The sequence below is a fragment of the Eutrema salsugineum genome, unplaced genomic scaffold (genome assembly GCF_000478725.1).
Source record: "Eutrema salsugineum unplaced genomic scaffold, Eutsalg1_0 scaffold_1, whole genome shotgun sequence".
Lineage (NCBI taxonomy): Eukaryota > Viridiplantae > Streptophyta > Magnoliopsida > Brassicales > Brassicaceae > Eutrema > Eutrema salsugineum.
Window position 1 is genome coordinate 2,306,610 of NW_006256909.1, and position 14,705 is coordinate 2,321,314.

The following is a 14,705-nucleotide window of genomic DNA, read 5'->3' on the forward strand; positions in this document are numbered from 1 at the left end:
TTCAACAAAAATAATTTTGAATGACGTGTTGTTGCAAACTTACATTGAGAAAGTTATTGTTTTTTTTTTAAATAGCACTTACAGAACTATCATTTCGTTAATTTTTCATAACATTTTTCTTCATTATCTTACTATTGAAAAATACAAAACGTTTAATATAAATATTTTATCATGCGTTAATTAGTAAGATATCATAAATCACGTATTTATTATGGATTCCAAAAATGATGAACCATTCTTTTTTTTTGTCGACAATGATGAACCATTCTAAGAACTTAAATTTTGTTTCTAAAAAATCATGAATAATTAATATTTGAATCATTTTTGTATTTAAACTTGCCTAACTTTTTTCAACAACTGTGTGTCTTAGGAGGAAAGAAAATAAAATAACAAAGTGCAGATTCTTTTTCATAGAAGTAAAAATCAAGCCCCGGGAAAAAAACAGTAATTTAGTTGTTTGTTGAAATTTCTAAAGTAACTCACATATTGATGTACCGACAAAAAGAAAAGAAAAACAATAATATTCGTAGAATGTACTACATATAAATGAATAAATAAAAAAACCAATGAATTCAGATTCTGTCTGGAAAATCTATGAAATGCATTTAATTGAATTAGATACCACCAACACTAAATAAAATAGCACAAATGTAAAATAAACAAATAAAACGCCTGGAAAAAAAATTAGATACAGAAAGGAATCTGTGCTTAGAGTAAAAATGAGAAGAACATGTGTAAGTAGGCAGCAGAAGAAGAAAAAGGTGAGAGGGACATGTGAGGTTGGGAAGAGAAGTCTCCAGACTCAACACAGCTGTTTCTTTTCTTATTCTTCCTTAAACTTATTGTTTCCTAATTTTTATTCTTCTTATAATTATTCTCCAGATTTTTAAAAAACCTTATACGTATTAATTCATCATTCTAATGCTTATAGGATGGCAGATTTTGATAGTACTAAATACTAAAATTTCTCGACATCTTTACAACTTTATTTAGTGTTGGAGTATTGGAGAATATATTAGACTTACAACCAGTAAAGTACTTGTAGCGTAGTGATGATTTAGTATATGCTTATTAATATATTTCCACCGTCTAAATCGTAACTGCTTAAATTTTCAAATCATAATTGAAATTACAAAATTATTACTAGAGTACTTTTAGAATTGTCTTACAAAAAAACTCAGTTTACGATCAAATCATTACCATTACTTTTTCTAAATAACTTTTTTGGGAAAGTGTGGAAGAGATCCACTGATCCAGCTCACTTCCCAAAAACGATGCATGAATTTCACCAAACACCTAGATGCTTTTTAGTCTACAACAGTGTGAAAAAAGTAAATAAAGCAAAACAAAAGATGCAGTATACTTTTACTTTTACCTACCATAAAACGAAATATGTGTAACACATTAAGGTGCCTTAAAATTGAAAGTAATACTTATCATTGATGACATTGATGTTACTCTAAATTTGACAAACGTCTCTCCAAAATCCTCAAAAAGAATCTGAGGAAGTACATGTGTGTCCATTTATTACACGTTCACGGGCTCACTTGATTACAATTTTGATTTACGTTTAAATTGAATATTTTAATCCCAAAGTACAATTATTATTTTCACAGTAGCTAGTGACCTTGGAAGAACATATTTTTGGCCTTTGAATGAAACAAACGGTCTGAAGCATTTTATATGATAATCTGTTTTTTTTCTTCCTGAATTCCTTTCTGCATATATTTTTTGTGGTTTTATTCCTTGTGTATTTCGCTATCTCTAACAATCAAAATCCTCAATAATTACCGTATAAAGCATGGAGATAGAGAGCCATATTAGTAGAAATCCATTGATTTGGTTGACATGCCAACACGTGTTCCCTTTTAATGATGTCGCTAGAAACCAAATGCGTTTGGCAACAAAATTGGTTTTGAGATATCTATTTTCATAATATATCGACGGACATGGTGTTTTACTTGTTATAAGGAAATATAAACATTTGTAAGAAAAAAAAAAGTATATGGTTGCAAGAAAAATATGATCCGTAGATATCATGGAAGGTACATACAATCTTTGAGTGGGGACTACTACCAAAAGAAAGACAAATGAAAGAGAGAGGACCAAAGGAAGTAATAAAGGCAAAGGCAAAAAAAGGAAACAAAAATCAAATTTTTGTTCTATCTTTTACAATCACATGACCAAACAACGAACCCTACATCTTTTTTTTTTTCAAAAAAAATATTAAACAACAAACCCTACATCTTTAATTAATCACATTCAATTTACCAATATATGATTTTGGGACTAATATGTTACAGGTTTGATATAATACAAAGCCAATCAAACGTATATATTATCCTTTGATCTCGTGGATATATAAAATTACAGGAATGTCAAAGAGAAAGTAAAATACACACACACACACAAACGATGTCAGAGGCAAAAAGACACAAATAGTTTTACTTCAGATAAATGTACAAGTCTGTTGCTTTTAAGATGAATCTATTCCTCATTTGAAACAAAATCAAAAACAAATTACATCAATTTGACTCATCCCCTTGCTTTATGATCTCATCTTCTCCTCTTTCACCTCTTTAGAACCCGAAAAACTGGAAAGATGTAAAACTGTTATTATATATGTACATCTTGGGATCTTGTCAATGTTAAAATAATAAGTGGTGTTTAAGAATGTTTGGTTCTTACCAGCTTTTTCTTCTTCTTCTTTTTCTCAATGTATGCCAAAATCTCCTTTTGGCTGACAAGAGCTTCTTCCAAAGCCTAAACCGAGAAAATAAAAAAAATTATCAGATTCTAAGGTTAAAAGTAATCATATTTATTTTTCCTTGAACATTTATAGTAGTTTAAGGTTTGTTTTACCTTCTTGGTCTCAGTCAACTCTTGCTCAAGTACTTGAACACGGTTAAGCGCGGCCTGAAGTTTCTCCTCTTTTTCAGATTCAACATTAGCCGGTTTCAAGTCAAGGAACATGCACTTGTCTTCCAGCTCAGCCATACGTTTCACCATCAACATATACTCAGCGCTCGAGACAGGTGCTGCAAATTGCGCTTGATTCTGCTTAGACATAGATTCCTCATAACAAACTGAGTTTCCATATAAAGCAGCCTCAGTGAGTTTGCGTGGAACGTCTTTTGATAGCCTAACCATTGCAACAATGCCCATCACAAAGGCCATGACCCCTCCCACAAGTAATCCATCCCCTTTCTTCGGTGCCCCCTTCCTCACGTAGCACTCTAACCCTAGAGAGACTTTAGTGCGTGCAGAAGAAGAAGTAATTTTGTTGAAACGGAGCTGAAAATTGGAATGTATATGTATATACCTTTAGAGATAGGAAAGTTTTCGGTTTTCTGAGTTTTTGCAGGCCATGCCATATCCATGGACTTGTCAATGGTTGTAATTTGCTTCTCATACGCATTGTCTTCGTCCCTCTTCTTATTGGTTCTCTCAAGACTCTGGGGCGTTAATGGAGAATGTCAGTATAAGCTTACCCTAGAGTACTAATTAGCTGATTTAAGTTCTTAACTTACTTCAAGAACTGACGTTGATCTTCCTTGGTCAACATGCTTCTGTTCATCTTCTGAAATTGGCGAGCACTTCGCTTCGCGGTTTATAGCCATCTGCTTCCATTTAAAATAGGTTTTAGTATGTATCGGAGTCAAGAAACTAGTTTCATTTAATAGAGATTAGTTTCTAATTAAAGAATATGTAAATTTAATCACCTTGAGAACCTCAGGATCATTCCATGGACCTTTGTCAGAGCGCATACAGCCTCCTTTGTCTTCACAAGTGCAAGCGCCTCCAAAGAACTCTGGCAACTCACTGTTTACAATGCAAAACGTCTAATGGATTTTCGAGTTTCAAAAGCGAAGCTGAATATATATATTTGATGATTCCAGAGATGCGTGAGCTTACCTAGCATCGATGACTTCGAGCAATTTGCTATGATATTTGTTCCCAAGAACATGAATCTTTGCTGTGGTCTTCGGATCAAGAAACGACTTAACCGTGCTCCACAAGAGCCGGAATCCAGAACCCGCATTGATGATGAACATCCGGTTCAATGTCTACAAGAAAATACGTCGGTCAATGTCTACAAGAAAATACGGAACTGAACAATTTTAAGACTTGATTTATTTACGTTTGTTTTTGTTTTTACATTTAGTATGCAACTTTTTCAAAAACTATAACATATTTACCCTTTAAACAACAAACTTATTTGTCACTGTAAACGCAAAACGAAAGGTTTGGAAAAATAATTTAGGTTTTAAAATCTGAAAATTCCTTTCGTATTTTTGTTCACGTTCACATCATGTAAACATAGCACTCGCATATAAACTAGATTACGAAACAAGTGATGTTTAGATAAAATGATATTTGAAAAGATGAGATATTAATGACTGAGATCAAACTATGTATACCTCTGGATAATTGTCATTGTCAATCTTGAGAAGCCTCTGTAGAAGCTCTCTCGCGGATTTGCTGAAGTTCTTAAGCCCCTAATCACTCGGAAAACGCACACATATAGTTTTAGACAATATAACAATTTTGAAAAATCTTCTTTTTTTGTATTCAAAGACATGGAGGATGGATCTATCGTATACATACCACGCCTTGCACGTCAAGAATAGTTGTGCTCTGGTCAATGTGCTTATGGGCTGCGACAGAACAAGAAGGGAACTTGATCTTGAAAGTCTTCTCGAACTCTTTGACATGATATTTCACGTACCGGTCCATTGTTGTCACTTGAAGCAGCTTGTTAGCATCGATTTGACCTAGTCTCTCAATATAAACCGGCCTTCCTTCCTTGTCCACTCCATGATAGCCTTGAGGGTAATGCTTCATGACATCATCGATCTCTTCAAACTCAAAATCCTTCATCATTATTACAAACATATACATTATACACTTGTCAAAAGAATATTCTCCAATATGAAATGAAAGTAGGGTCCAAAATGTTCCGAGAATTTAATTATGAAAGAGATTCACCTCGATGATCGTGTCAGCGCCGAATTCTTTCCTCCATTGAATCATGTCACCCCACATTTGTTTAGCTTTCTCAATGTCGAACTTTCTTGCCCTCAGGAATCTGTTTCATGTCCAACATAAAAATTTAAATCTTCTGAATGAAACTCCATGTTTCCTGATCATGAATTCACGACAACAAGATCATTCAAATAAGAGGGATCATGAACCACAATATCAAATTTAAATATATTTAGAGGTTTATACTTACTTTTTTTTTTCATTTTCTCAACTGGGTTTAGTACTTGTTATACTGTATAAAATGTTTTCCTATGATTAAAGTGTATGAGAATTTATTTATAGTCCTAAACTAACCCAAACGGAGGGGTTGACTAACGGCGCCTAGTGGTTAGTCTCTATCCACCTCTTAAATCTATGCTATGGATCCAATCCCAACCTATCACTGGTCTAAAATGTCGTCGTGAACAAAAAATAACTAACGATTGTAGGAAAGACTCTTTCGAAATATAGACCTATTATCAAATTATATTTTATTTTTCTTTTCAGACTTTTCCCCAAAATACTGTACATCGATTGTTCTAAGAAATTGAAATAAGATTTTATAAAGAAATATTTATAATCAAATGTTCTGCATATGTAAATAATTATGAAAATAAAAAGAAAAAAAATTCGTCATAAAATAATAAATACATGGCTATCTAATATTTGTTGTATGAGCCAGATTTGGATATTTATATCCAGTTTGAACTTTTTTTTCCCAGGAAGCCTAGTCCAACCAAGCTTATCAGGTTTATAATTTCTCATATCATGATTGGTCACGCAATTACTCTTGTTATTATATGGTAATAAATTAAGAGAGATTTAATGATTGGTCAAGCAATTAATTAATCTCATAATTATGGAAAGAAATTAAGAGAGATTGACTGGTAAAGGTTAAAGAAAAAAAAATGTATACCGACCGAAGCATCATATGGAGATCATCGAGGTTGGAAGGCAAGAGCTCATCAAGGACAAGAGCTTGACGAAAAGCATCTAGAGCTTGAAGGTCTTCTGCGTCTATGTCGTCCTCAATCGGTACGGACATGACTCTGCTGCTGCTTCTTCGACCCTTTTTCTTGAATGAGTTCTTGAATCTGTTCGATGCGCTTATCGCTTTCTTCTTCAACGAACACATCTTCACGATCTTCCTCTCCTCCTCCGACATCTCTATTTCTGATTAATAAATTTCAATTTGCATTAGTCTTAAGAAATACATACATGAATTAAGGCAATCTATGATTGAGAAATTACAAGTAACCTGGTTTGGTCTCAGCCATGGTTATATGACTTTTAAAGCACTCTCTGTTTCGCACGGCAATTGGATACCTACCAAGACATAAGTGTGAAGATCATTTTAAAAAATCTAGATGAAAATGTATGAGTAATGTGAGATGAATCTAAAGAACCAAGATGAGTTATAAACCAAAAGGTGTTTTAGGATCCAAAAGATGAGAAAGATAGAGAGATGACTTGAGAGAGTTTTTTTTTAATTTTTTACCTTATCGGAGAAGAGTTTTTGAGAAGTGGTAAGGGAGGTTGAAGATAATGGAGAGGCTCATTTGAAACTACTTCACAACATGTAGACAACTCTTTGGATTCTGATTCTATCAACCTATATATTGACACGGTCCTAAGCTTTTTGAATATATCCATACCATTTAAAGAAGAAACAAATCTTACTCTATTTAAAAACTAATACTCCCTCTGTTCAGAATTATTTGATGTTTTAGAAGGTTTTTTTTGTTCAAAATTATTTGATGTTCTCACTTTTCAATGCAAAATTTAATGAATTTTTATAGTTTTTGACCTTTTATATTCTGCAGATTGTTTTCTTATTGGCTGAATGATATTTAAATGAATTATAAATAATATTTTTAGTATAGGAAAAATAAAAATTAAATGAATCCTTAAACTGTGTGCAAAATCCTTAAACATCAAATAATTCTGAACAGAGGGAGTAATAATAAGCAATACCTATTGAGCAACCAATAGGTAAATAAATTATATATGGAGAAAACCAAAATAAGTGAATATATTAAATATATGAATTTATAAGGATGTATTTGTATTAGGCGAAGTGCATCCCACTACTTGAACATTTTGTCGATGTTAAAAAATCTTGATGTCAACACAAAGTATCTCATGATATTGTTTTTATTTTGTAGTGGTCTGTTGTAGGAATACCCACAGTGAATTTGGTGAACAGGAAACAATAGGAACACCAAATAACATGTTTTGTTATTCAATAGTTTATCAACAATAACAAAGAATCTTATTAGCAACGAAAATTAATGGAATATATTCATATAGATAGTTCTATGTTTAAATAAAAATATATCCCATGACCACATGCCGATATTCCCCATAGACGGTGCTGAGATACATAATTGTTTCTGTCATATATGATATGTATCATTCACAATTATAGGTTCATGAAGGAATTATAAGTTTTAAGAAAGCTGGTCTATCACATTCTACAACAAGCCAAAAGTTCGATCTAAGAATAAGTGGCACATTATATGACAAACAATCTAAAATATTTAGATATTTAAATTATTCGTTTATAAAAATTAACACTTGGATCGTATGTTTCTCTATCCTCATGGTCATGGTCATTCAACAGAATGGGATCCAATTTTGTAGTAATAAACTGTTCTAGAGTTATCAAGGCCTTATTTAAGGCCCAGTTTAGGCCCAATATGTTATGTCTCGAACTCGAATCCATTATGTGGTCGAACGAGTTAGCGACTAGTGCCGTCGTCTCCCGCCGTTTGGATCCTCCCCGAAAGCTCCGAGCGGCAAATACGCGGCGTTTCACTCTCTCTACACTGTCTCAACCTCGGATTTCAAATCTCTTCTCTGAACCTGTCATGCACTCTATTCCGTCTTAAGGTTAGGAAATCTCAGGTTTTTTTAGTGAATCTGTTTTGCCTGTGTAAAAAAATCAATTTGAATGCTGAATTTGTATGCAATTATGAATGTGTAGATTCCACTCTGAATGCGGATTGAGTGAACTCAAATGAGGTTAGTTGTTGGAAATCATAAACAGCTGTTTGGTAATTGATTATAAGTATTCAGATTGTTTTATATTATTTACTAATTGATATGCAAAAATGCTTACTCTTATGAAGAGCATAGAATCTGTCATTGTTTTGGGGACTTATCCCATATTTAGACACTCTTATATGAGTTAGGTATTATTTCTTCTCCGTCTTCTTGTTCTTAACCGGTGCAAGAAGAAGCTTTCCCACTTGTAACTGATTTCGCCTTTGAAATCCTGTAATTTTGTTTTCTGAAATTATTGGTTTCTCTTTTTAGGTGTTTGCAAAACCCCACAAAGATTCTACCTTTTGCGTTTAAATCGGTCAGTGGTGAACTTGACTCTGTCGCATTTTACTTGTGTTTGTTCTATTGCCCTATTCTAGAGATATACAAGTGCTTAGGTTGTCGCGTATATATGAATTGTTGCATGTTTGCAATTACTCCTGTAACACGATTTTTAGAGGTGAAATTTTACTTGGTTCCCTTTAGAATGAAGTAGTTTTCTTGAAAGATGTAATTTTGTGATTGCATTAGATTGTTCTTCAGTTTATTTCGTGGATTCGAATATTTCTATTTCATCTTTGACGTATTTCATGGAGCTTTTGTTGCAATTTCATAGCTTGTTGACCTTCTCAACTTTTGTTTTTGTTCAATTTTCAGTCTTTGCTGCCTTTGTCTCAACGGTGCCTCTATAAATTTTCTCCCAAGCTATCACCATTAGCAAACATACTAAAGGTTTCGATCCTGACCATGTCAAGCAGTCTCAGTGGACATGTGACCATGGCTTCAGAGCCTCAGAGAACATACCAAGTTGTGGTAGCTGCGACCAAAGAAATGGGGATCGGTAAAGACGGAAAACTTCCCTGGAGTTTACCTGCTGATCTAAAATTCTTCAAGGATTTAACTCTGACCACCTCGGATTCCGCCAAGAAGAATGCTGTTGTAATGGGTAGGAAAACGTGGGAGTCTATTCCCACAAAGTATAAGCCACTCTCTGGTCGCCTCAACGTTGTCTTAACTCGTTCAAGCGGTTTCGATATAGCCAATGCTGAGAATGTTGTGACTTGCAGTAGCATTGACTCTGCTCTAGATTTGTTAGCTGCACCTCCGTATCGTCTGTCCATTGAGAAAGTGTTTGTAATAGGAGGTGGTGAGATATTGAGGTGTGTGTTCTGTACTCAAGACTCTTTATTTTTTTTCGTGATTCCCTTCTTCTTTGATCTTGTTGACGGTTTCTTTAATGTAGGGATTCGTTGAACCGACCGAGCTGTGACGCCATCCACTTAACTGAGATTGATACAAGTATTGACTGTGATACATTTATTCCCGCGATTGACACTTCTGCATATCAGCCTTGGTGTTCGTCTTCTCCAATATGTGAAAATGGACTTCGATTTTCCTTCACGACGTATGTTCGTGTGAAGAGTTCTTCTCCCGGTGAATCCTCTGACGAGAGTGATGCGTCAAAGGCCCTTCAAGTTGACTGGAAGAAGTTTTCTTTTCTCCTTCCTAAGAATATTTTTGATCGACATGAGGAATTTCTCTTTTTGAATCTGGTCGAAGAGATCTTCTCAAATGGAAACTTAAAGAATGATAGGACAGGGACTGGTACATTATCTAAATTCGGTTGCCAGGTGCTGTACTACCTCTTAAATATGTATGTCTTGTTCTTGTTTGCTTATTGAGGTGAAGTAATCACCACCACATCTTTGGATCCACAGATGACGTTTAATTTACGTAGGAGTTCCCACTTCTGACGACAAAGGTTGCTCACTTTTACGTTGAATTTACATGTTTAAACCCCCAAAAGAGTTTGCTTTGTCTTCCCTGCATCATATTCAAGCTTACAAGAACCTGTTTGCATTTCATATGCAGAGAGTTTTCTGGAGAGGTGTTGTTGAGGAACTTCTATGGTTCATAAGCGGTTCAACCAATGCAAAGGTAAGAAAACAGATTTTTATCACCATCTTCATTCCTTAAGCAACCGTGATTGAGCCACATTTGGTGCAAATGCGAATGAAAAATCTATTGGTTCTTGAGAAGCTTGTGTAAGTGGCAGGTACTTCAAGAAAAGGGTGTCCATATCTGGGATGGGAATGCGTCAAGAGCGTATCTTGATGGGTAAAGTCTAATCGACAATTTTCTTTTGAAAGTCGAAACTTTGTGGCCGTTACACTGATAAGTTGAAAACTTTTGATTTCAGTATTGGACTGACTGAGAGAGAGGAAGGTGACCTTGGACCCATTTATGGATTTCAATGGAGACACTTTGGTGCTAAGTCAGTAGCTTCTCTGTTATCTCTTGGTTTTTTTGACTTTTTGCAAATTTCTCTGCTTAGCCATTTCGTTAACCCTTTCTACAGGTACACAGATATGCATGCTGATTATACCGGGCAAGGATTTGATCAGCTGTTGGATGTAATCAACAAGATCAAGAACAATCCTGATGATCGACGGATTATAATGTCAGCTTGGAATCCTCCAGATCTTAAGCTGATGGCACTTCCTCCATGCCACATGTTTGCACAATTCTACGTTGCAAATGGAGAACTTTCATGTCAAATGTATCAGCGCTCAGCCGACATGGGTCTTGGTGTACCATTTAACATTGCCTCATACTCCCTTCTTACATGCATCCTCGCTCACGTTTGTGGTACGTTCACATTTCACCACAGAAAGAGCAATTTTGTTTATTTTGTCGACTCCGTCATCCATTTAAGTTGATACCATGCAGATCTTGTTCCTGGTAATTTTGTCCATGTGATTGGAGATGCTCATGTTTACAAAAACCATGTCAGGCCTCTGCAAGAGCAACTTGAGAACCCACCAAAACCTTTTCCTGTGAGTATATGTGGACACATGATCGATGATTCTTAATCTTGTTAGAGTTTGATGAATACATTATCTACTGGTAGTTCATTGCAAGAAAATTTTAATTTATCTTTGGGCTCTTTACAGGTTCTGAAGATAAATCCGGAGAAGAAACATATAGATTCTTTTGTGGCGGCTGATTTTGAGCTCATAGGCTATGATCCTCACAAGAAAATAGATATGAAGATGGCTGTTTAGCCCGAACCGTATCCAGACCACAACTTCTTTAACTTAATAATAACAAAATGAATGAAGTCTTTTATGTGATGATTTCGAACCTTTTGAAGATTTTGTTTTCTTTGGGTGATAATATGTTGAAGATGGAATTGATATGCATCCTGGTCTAATCCCAAAGTCAATTTTGTAGGTAGTTGGTTTGTATGCAAGAGAATAATTGATTGTGAGATTCTTCCCGGGGGAAATAAGAAACTTTTTCAAGTTTTTGTCTGTTTAGCAAAGGTTTAAAGTTTTTGTGCTTCTTGTGGGTCACGTTTCTTTAATTCGGACGTGTGAGATTTTCATATTATGATACTTAACTCTATCTATTGGTCTAATTTAGAATGAAAATCTTTAAAATATTTAGTGGAATGGAAGCATAAATAAAAGAAATTATTCCGATCTTAAAATAAGTGATTTAAGTTGGAGAAGAAACTAGTCTCATCTACAGCTTGCAAGAACTATTCATAGGCTAAATTGTATTTTCATCTAATTTAGATAGTCTACATCCAATATCCAAAAGGTATTTAGTTCCTCTACCAAAATATCTACAAAATTCTAGTGAGAGGAGTTTACTTGATTCGGTTGATAATAGATAAATTATGCTAAAGGAAAGATTCTAAGTGATGTTTTGTATATGTGACATAAGCAAATGAATGGGATCCTTCCTGATAACCCCTGAAATAGACTATACGTTATACGGCACAAATTCTGTTTCCTCAATTTTGTCATGTCGTGTATGATATATGCAGATATCTCTTGATTTTTTTTTTTCTTAATATTTTTTGTGTCAACTATATCTCTTGATTTTATTGGATACTTTTTGGTCATTAAAATTTTATATGGTGACTAGAATTTCAAGGTCGATCTGAAATTTCTTGGAAAAAAATATCTTTACAAGAGATAAAGATAATATATCCTTATGACCTTATTACAAGTTACAACGTCGAAAAAATAAAACTCTTTACAAACTATTCTTAAGTTGAAATAGTGTTATATAAATTTAACTTCGAATTTTTGTACAGAATATAAGAAAAGTAAAGATAATAAGCCAGATATTATGCTACTTTTGCTTGATATAAGAGCCCAAAGTATTTCTAATTATTATTCCAATCATCAACAAATCACATGTAAGGAAAACGTACAAAAATAACTAAATAGGTAAACAAACTACGAGTATTCTATAATATAAATTTGTTCCTTACAGGGTTTTGTCAATCTCACGTGTATTCGCCATTCTCACTAGATTCTATAGATTTGCATCGATCTTTTCTCATCCGATCGAGCATATATTGTCTCTTCAGTGTTCACCTTTCCGGATATTGGTTCCTAGAGGACGTCAGATAAGAAAAAATCACTCAAAGAATCATTAAAAATTAATAAGAAACAATCCGTGAAGTCAAAGTTTTCTTTTAATGATGATACACTAAAATGGCAAAATCATTCAAAAAGTTTTTCTGAACTCCGAAACTGCAAAATATAATATTTTGTATATTTCCACTAAGAAAAAAAATTAACAAAATAATCAGATATAAACCAACATGTCTCAAAATTTCGACATTTTGCTAATTACAAATGTTCTTACAAACTCGTGATTTAAGTCTTACCATAAATTTCAAGCATATCCGATACCTAATTTCTAATCGGTTCAAATATCAAAGAATTAATACTCTTGTGTTAACTTATCAATAGCAAATTTTTGCATGCATGGAGATCAATAAGTAATGGGATTTTAAATATATTCCCAATAAACTGAGACCAATATCGATGACGTGAGGACATATTTAGTACCAACAATTCGGTCCTCTATAATGCATTATATTCCCTTTTATCCATAATTCTAAATAATGCTATCCAGCATTTGGAAACACCATTTATATGCTTTTCTATTTACTTTATATCTGTTCTCTCCAGACTAGGAACCAACTAGTCTATCGAATATTCGATTCTTCACTGTAACTAACCACGACTGCTATTGCTATATCACATCAAACCTTAACTCGAGGTGTGTGTGTGTGTGTGTGTGATCAAATTTCATCTTCAGCGATCAACTCTAAAATTCAACAGTCATTGTAACTAATTCACTAGCCCCCCCCCCCCCCCCCCCCGACCACTTATGTTTCATCTTCACTCGCGTTATAAGAAATTAAAAATCAAATTCTAATAGTTCACTCTTCTCTCAGTAGCTATACGTCAAACACGTTTAAGTGTGGAGTACTCTTCTTAGTCTTGATTTGCATTTGAATATATAGAAGTAGTTAAATAACATATAAATACTGAAATCATTTTCTTATTAAGCTATGTATTGGATTATACATGGATCAAAATGTACTGAGTGTTGGTACGGTTGCTAGAGTTATAAACGTTACGTTATTTACTCAAACAACCTTAAAGGTTTACAAGACTAAAGATTAAAGAGTACAGTTTCTAAGGCAAAGTTACAAGATTTGAAACAGAGCATTCAAGTTTATGACTAAAAGGGGAAAAGAAAAACAGAAAAACAAACATTTACTAGCACAGAGGATCTAGATTATCAAGTGTTCTTCATCTTTTTGAATCCTCTTTTGCCTTGCGATAAAAGCTTCAATCTTTGTCCTAAATTGCTCGTTGCTCATTTTGTCTTCTGGTTTCTTAACCCTCACCGCTACTTTCTTGTCCGAGTCACAAATCCTCAGATGCTTCTCCGACTCATACCTCTTCATGAATTTCCCACCACATGTACTCTCCAGAGGGTGAACCGCCTCAAACGCTTTCAGCGATTGGCTTCTCCCGAAACTAACCCTTTTCACTCCACTCAGCTTCTTTGCTTGTTCTGTTTTCATCTCATTTACTTCGGATCTCTTCTTCTCACTCTCGTGAAGAAACTCTTGGTAAAGATCGTTGCTTTCAGCTTCTGTTGTCTTTGAGTTAGGCTCGTGAGCCGAGCTGTATCGTCTGGATATCGCAAAAAGAGCAATTACAATTGCGTTTCCGATGAAGAAAACGAATCTCGGGCTAACGAGAAACTTCGTTGCTTCCCTGAAAATGTCACCGGAGAGTTTCACTGAAGGGAAAGAGAGTTTGGAGATCAAGATTAGAAGAAGAATCAGTTCGATCAGTCTGAATAAGTTCGTGAACGATTTTATTGCTTGGAAATTCAAGATTCTTCTCGATTTCTCCATCTTAAAATGTTGAAACTGAATTGAATTCATTGAGATGATTTCTTCAACAGAAAAAAAAACAGAGGACAAAGCAAGAAAAGGACAGGGATTCTATATGTGGAAGTAATTTAGGTCACTCGAAAGAAGTGAGAATTTCGGAAAAGAAGTGAGAAGCAGAGAGTTTTGCCACCAAGAGATGAAGTAGAGGAAGAAGAACAATGGTCATAGTGAACAATGACCAGGTTTTGTTGTTATGTTTCATTGAAAACAGAGGTTTGTGTGAAGATACCCGTTTTGTCTATATGTTTTTTTTCTTGGGTTTGTTGCATCTTGTAGGTTTTGAGTTAGTTTCATTTCTTATTTATAGACTATGGATGCATTAATGTCCAGTTTTTTTTTAATTGCACTTTAT

General features: G+C 34.3%; 3 protein-coding genes across 3 annotated transcripts; 1 reads left to right on the forward strand and 2 right to left on the reverse strand.

The window, feature by feature from the left end:
* Positions 1–2,327: 2,327 nt before the first annotated feature.
* Positions 2,328–6,583, reverse strand: LOC18029095 (phosphatidylinositol/phosphatidylcholine transfer protein SFH1). The gene is made up of 13 exons (XM_006412146.2): positions 6,524–6,583; positions 6,284–6,351; positions 5,946–6,198; positions 4,990–5,089; positions 4,609–4,875; positions 4,422–4,499; positions 3,916–4,067; positions 3,723–3,822; positions 3,531–3,620; positions 3,323–3,455; positions 2,863–3,242; positions 2,689–2,763; positions 2,328–2,594 (listed from the first exon to the last, which is right to left on the reverse strand). The coding sequence occupies exons 2-13, from the start codon at positions 6,300–6,302 to the stop codon at positions 2,580–2,582; spliced, it is 1,662 nt and encodes a 553-aa protein (XP_006412209.2). The 5' UTR covers positions 6,303–6,351; positions 6,524–6,583; the 3' UTR covers positions 2,328–2,579.
* A 1,211-nt stretch (positions 6,584–7,794) lies between these two features.
* Positions 7,795–11,372, forward strand: LOC18029096 (bifunctional dihydrofolate reductase-thymidylate synthase 2). The gene is given in 13 exon segments (XM_024149403.1): positions 7,795–7,917; positions 8,012–8,049; positions 8,344–8,389; positions 8,728–9,230; positions 9,314–9,701; positions 9,789–9,807; positions 9,810–9,832; positions 9,943–10,008; positions 10,127–10,188; positions 10,271–10,345; positions 10,430–10,719; positions 10,801–10,907; positions 11,025–11,372. Coding segments are annotated over 12 exon segments (1,695 nt in total). The 5' UTR covers positions 7,795–7,917; positions 8,012–8,044; the 3' UTR covers positions 11,136–11,372.
* A 2,137-nt stretch (positions 11,373–13,509) lies between these two features.
* On the reverse strand, positions 13,510–14,621 carry LOC18029097. The gene has a single exon (XM_006412148.2). The coding sequence runs from the start codon at positions 14,342–14,344 to the stop codon at positions 13,679–13,681; it is 666 nt and encodes a 221-aa protein (XP_006412211.1). The 5' UTR covers positions 14,345–14,621; the 3' UTR covers positions 13,510–13,678.
* Between the last annotated feature and the right edge of the window lie 84 nt (positions 14,622–14,705).